The 5,000-nt window shown below is 51.7% G+C and overlaps 1 protein-coding gene across 1 annotated transcript in view; it reads right to left on the bottom strand.

Moving 5' to 3' along the window:
• Window positions 1-900, bottom strand: part of LOC143751387 (palmitoleoyl-protein carboxylesterase notum1a-like) — a 20,640-nt gene extending 19,740 nt beyond the window's left edge. The window contains exon 1 of the mRNA XM_077243962.1: window positions 544-900. Within this exon, the coding sequence (XP_077100077.1) occupies window positions 544-803 (260 nt within the window). The 5' untranslated portion in view covers window positions 804-900. The remainder of the gene's footprint in view (window positions 1-543) is intronic.
• Window positions 901-5,000: the final 4,100 nt, after the last annotated feature.

Below are 5,000 nucleotides of genomic sequence, written 5' to 3'. Positions count from 1 at the left end.
TAAAAAGCTGCATTAGTTATTAAAGAAAAAACACTTCAGCAAAACATGATCAGCTCAAAGTGTCCCAATCATTTTTGGTCCCAAATTGTTATAAATGTTACTGGTAGTCACTGTATGAGGAATGTTTGGGTGTAATATGTCCCAGTTTACTTTATTTTGTTCTCCTCACTTACATAAATGAACTATAGTGTCCTGCACACACTAAAAAAATAGCAAAAATTATATCTGGTGTCTGAATTATTTTTGGTTTGACTGTATATATATATATATATATATATATATATATATATATATATATATATACTGTATATATATATATACTGTATATACAAACACAAATATGTAGAGCGGATATCTTTCAGTCATTAATCACATTCAGATCTTCTGCATTGATCTGAGATTCAGTGTGTATTAAGAACACATCAGTGATGGACAGTGAATTAATCTCTGTGAGGTTTGAACCTGCAACCCTTCAGTCTGCAGAAGTCTCACCACTACGCCACACGTTTCTACACACACACACGAGAAGAAGCCTTCACTCACCCCGCAGGTGAGCCGTCGTTACAGGAGACCGAAGTGTTCCTCAGGAACCGAAGCTTCATCTCCGGGTCCAGGTTCTGAGTCGAGCAGGGATACAGGGATTGAGCCAAGCTCTTCACCTGAGTCATGAAACTGTCCATGTTTCCCTGCACAGCAGTGAAATCCAGAGGGAAACTCTCCGGTGTGTGTGTCCGCTGGGCCCTCCTGCCCTCCACGGGCCCCAGCACAACCAGCACAACCAGCACGGCTCGGATCATCTCCATCCCGCTGTAGATCCAGGGCTTTTCCTCCAGATGAGAGTCATGAACACTTACTGGATCATCAGCTTCTGAAGAAACTTCTGTGTTCAGATCACGGCGAGTGTCTGTGGCCCCATTATGTGGGGTTTTTATAGCTGACATGCCAGCCAATCAGGAGGGAGGGCTGGATACGGGGGCGTGGCCACGTCATGACTGCCAATCAGCAGGGAGGGCTGGTAAAAGGGGTGTGGCCCAGTGACATGCATGTCCCTTTGATCTCCAGTGTGTGAAGACTTTATAATACTCCTATTTAAATATGTTTTTCAGTATTATTAACATTTGATAAAAAAAGTTTGTTTTGCGTTAGTGGAATATGTTGGTTCATGTTTATACAAACACTCTCACACACACACACACACACACACACACACACACACACACACACACACACACACACACACACACACACACACACACTCACTCACTCACTCTTACACACACTCACTCACTCACTCTCACACACTCACACACACACACACACTCACACACTCTCTGACATGCAAACGCACACACATACACTCACGCACTTAATCTCGCACACACACACACACACACACACACACACACACACACACACACACACACACTCACTCACACACTCACTAACTCAATCTCACACACACAACCAAACACACACACTCACACATTCACTCTCACACACACACACACACACACACGGGAGGAATTCATTCCCGTCGCTTCAAATGGATGGCAGGCACCCAGAGCTCCGGCTGGGACCCGTCACTGATGACTCTCTAACACACTCCTCCTGACACACACTCCTCCTGTCCTGACACACACTCCTCCTGTCCTGACACACACTCCTCCTGACACAAACTCCTCCTGTCCTGACACACACTCCTCCTGACACACACTCCTCCTGTCCTGACACACACTCCTCCTGACACACACTCATCCTGTCCTGACACACACTCCTCCTGACACACACTCCTCCTGTCCTGACACACACTCCTCCTGACCCACACTCCTCCTGTCCTGACACACACTCCTGACACACACTCCTCCTGTCCTGACACACACTCCTCCTGACACACACTCCTCCTGTCCTGACACACATTCCTCCTGACACACACTCCTCCTGACACACACTCCTGACACACACTCCTCCGACACACACTCCTCCTGTCCTGACATACACTCCTCCTGTCCTGACACACACTCCTCCTGACACACACTCCTCCTGTCCTGACACACACTCCTACTGACACACACTCCTCCTGTCCTGACACACACTCCTCCTGACACACACTCCTCCTGACACACACTCCTCCTGTCCTGACACACACTCCTGACACACACCCCTCCTGACACACACTCCTCCTGACACACACTCCTCCTGTCCTGACACACACTCCTCCTGTCCTGACACACACTCCTGACACACACTCCTCCTGACACACACTCCTGTTGACACACACTCCTCCTGTCCTGACACACACTCCTACTGACACACACTCCTCCTGTCCTGACACACACTCCTCCTGTCCTGACACACACTCCTGACACACACTCCTCCTGTGCTGACACACACTCCTACTGACACACACTCCTCCTGTCCTGACACACACTCCTCCTGTCCTGACACACACTCCTGACACACACTCCTCCTGTCCTGACACACACTCCTCCTGTCCTTGCACACACTCCTTCTTTCCTGACACACACTCCTCCTGTCCTTGCACACACTCCTTCTGTCCTGACACACACTCCTGACACACACTCCTCCTGTCCTGACACACACTCCTCCTGTCCTTGCACACACTCCTTCTGTCCTGACACACACTCCTGTTGACACACACTCCTCCTGTCCTGACACACACTCCTCCTGTCCTGACACACACTCCTGACACACACTCCTCCTGTCCTGACACACACTCCTCCTGTCCTTGCACACACTCCTTCTTTCCTGACACACACTCCTCCTGTCCTTGCACACACTCCTTCTGTCCTGACACACACTCCTGACACACACTCCTCCTGTCCTGACACACACTCCTCCTGTCCTTGCACACACTCCTTCTGTCCTGACACACACTCCTGTTGACACACACTCCTCCTGTCCTGACACACACTCCTACTGACACACACTCCTCCTGTCCTGACACACACTCCTCCTGTCCTGACACACACTCCTCCTGTCCTTGCACACACTCCTTCTGTCCTGACACACACTCCTCCTGTCCTTGCACACACTCCTTCTGTCCTGACACACACTCCTCCTGTCCTTGCACACACTCCTTCTGTCCTGACACACACTCCTCCTGACACACACTCCTACTGACACACACTCCTCCTGTCCTTGCACACACTCCTTCTGTCCTGACACACACTCCTCCTGACACACACTCCTGACACACACTCCTCCTGTCCTGACACACACTCCTAATGACACACACTCCTACTGACACACACTCCTCCTGTCCTTGCACACACTCCTGACACACACTCCTCCTGTCCTGACACACACTCCTACTGACACACACTCCTCCTGTCCTGACACACACTCCTCCTGTCCTTGCACACACTCCTCCTGTCCTGACACACACTCCTCCTGTCCTTGCACACACTCCTCCTGTCCTGACACACACTCCTCCTGTCCTGACACACACTCCTCCTGTCCTTGCACACACTCCTTCTGTCCTGACACACACTCCTCCTGTCCTTGCACACACTCCTTCTGTCCTGACACACACTCCTCCTGACACACACTCCTACTGACACACACTCCTCCTGTCCTTGCACACACTCCTTCTGTCCTGACACACACTCCTCCTGACACACACTCCTGACACACACTCCTCCTGTCCTGACACACACTCCTAATGAAACACACTCCTACTGACACACACTCCTCCTGTCCTTGCACACACTCCTCCTGTCCTGACACACACTCCTGACACACACTCCTCCTGTCCTGACACACACTCCTACTGACACACACTCCTCCTGTCCTTGCACACACTCCTCCTGTCCTGACACACACTCCTCCTGTCCTGACACACACTCCTCCTGACACACACTCCTGACACACACTCCTCCTGACACACACTCCTCCTGACACACACTCCTGACACACACTCCTCCTGTCCTGACACACACTCCTCCTGTCCTTACACACACTCCTCCTGACACACACCTGACACACACTCCTCCTGACACACACTCCTGAAACACAGTCCTCCTGACACACACTCCTCCTGTCCTGACACACACTCCTCCTGTCCTGACACACACTCCTCCTGTCCTGACACACACTCCTCCTGTCCTGACACACAGTCGTCCTGTCCTGACACACACTCCTACTGACACACACTCCTCCTGTCCTGACACACACTCCTCTTGTCCTGACACACACTCCTCCTGACACACACTCCTGTCCTGACCTGACACACACTCCTCCTGTCCTGACACACACTCCTCCTGACACACACTCCTCCTGTCCTGACACACACTCCTCTTGTCCTGACACACACTCCTCCTGACACACACTCCTCCTGACCTGACACACACTCCTTCTGTCCTGACACACACTCCTGACACACACTCCTGACACACACTCCTGACACACACTCCTGACACACACTCCTCCTGACACACACTCCTCCTGTCCTGACACACACTCCTCTTGTCCTGACACACACTCCTCCTGACACACACTCCTCCTGTCCTGACACACACTCCTCCTGACCTGACACACACTCCTCCTGTCCTGACACACACACCTCCTGACACACACTCCTGACACACACTCCTGACACACACTCCTCCTGTCCTGACACACACTCCTGACACACACTCCTGACACACACTCCTCCTGTCCTGACACACACTCCTCCTGTCCTGACACACACTCGTCCTGTCCTGACACAGACTTCTCCTGACACACACTCCTCCTGTCCTGACACACACACACCTCCTGACACACACCTGACACACACTACTCCTGACACACAGTCCTCCTGACACACACTCCTCCTGTCCTGACACACACTCCTCCTGTCTTGACACACACTCCTCCTGTCCTGACACACACTCCTCCTGTCCTGACACACACTCCTACTGACACACACTCCTCTTGTCCTGACACACACTCCTCCTGACCTGACACACACTCCTCCTGTCCTGACACACACTCCTCTT

This window comes from Siphateles boraxobius, unplaced genomic scaffold (genome assembly GCF_051911475.1).
Source record: "Siphateles boraxobius isolate OS27281-9 unplaced genomic scaffold, OSU_SipBor_1 254, whole genome shotgun sequence".
Classification (NCBI taxonomy): Eukaryota; Metazoa; Chordata; class Actinopteri; order Cypriniformes; family Leuciscidae; genus Siphateles; species Siphateles boraxobius.
The sequence above is the reverse complement of the archived record's forward strand: the minus strand, read 5'-3'. Positions and strand labels throughout refer to the sequence as shown.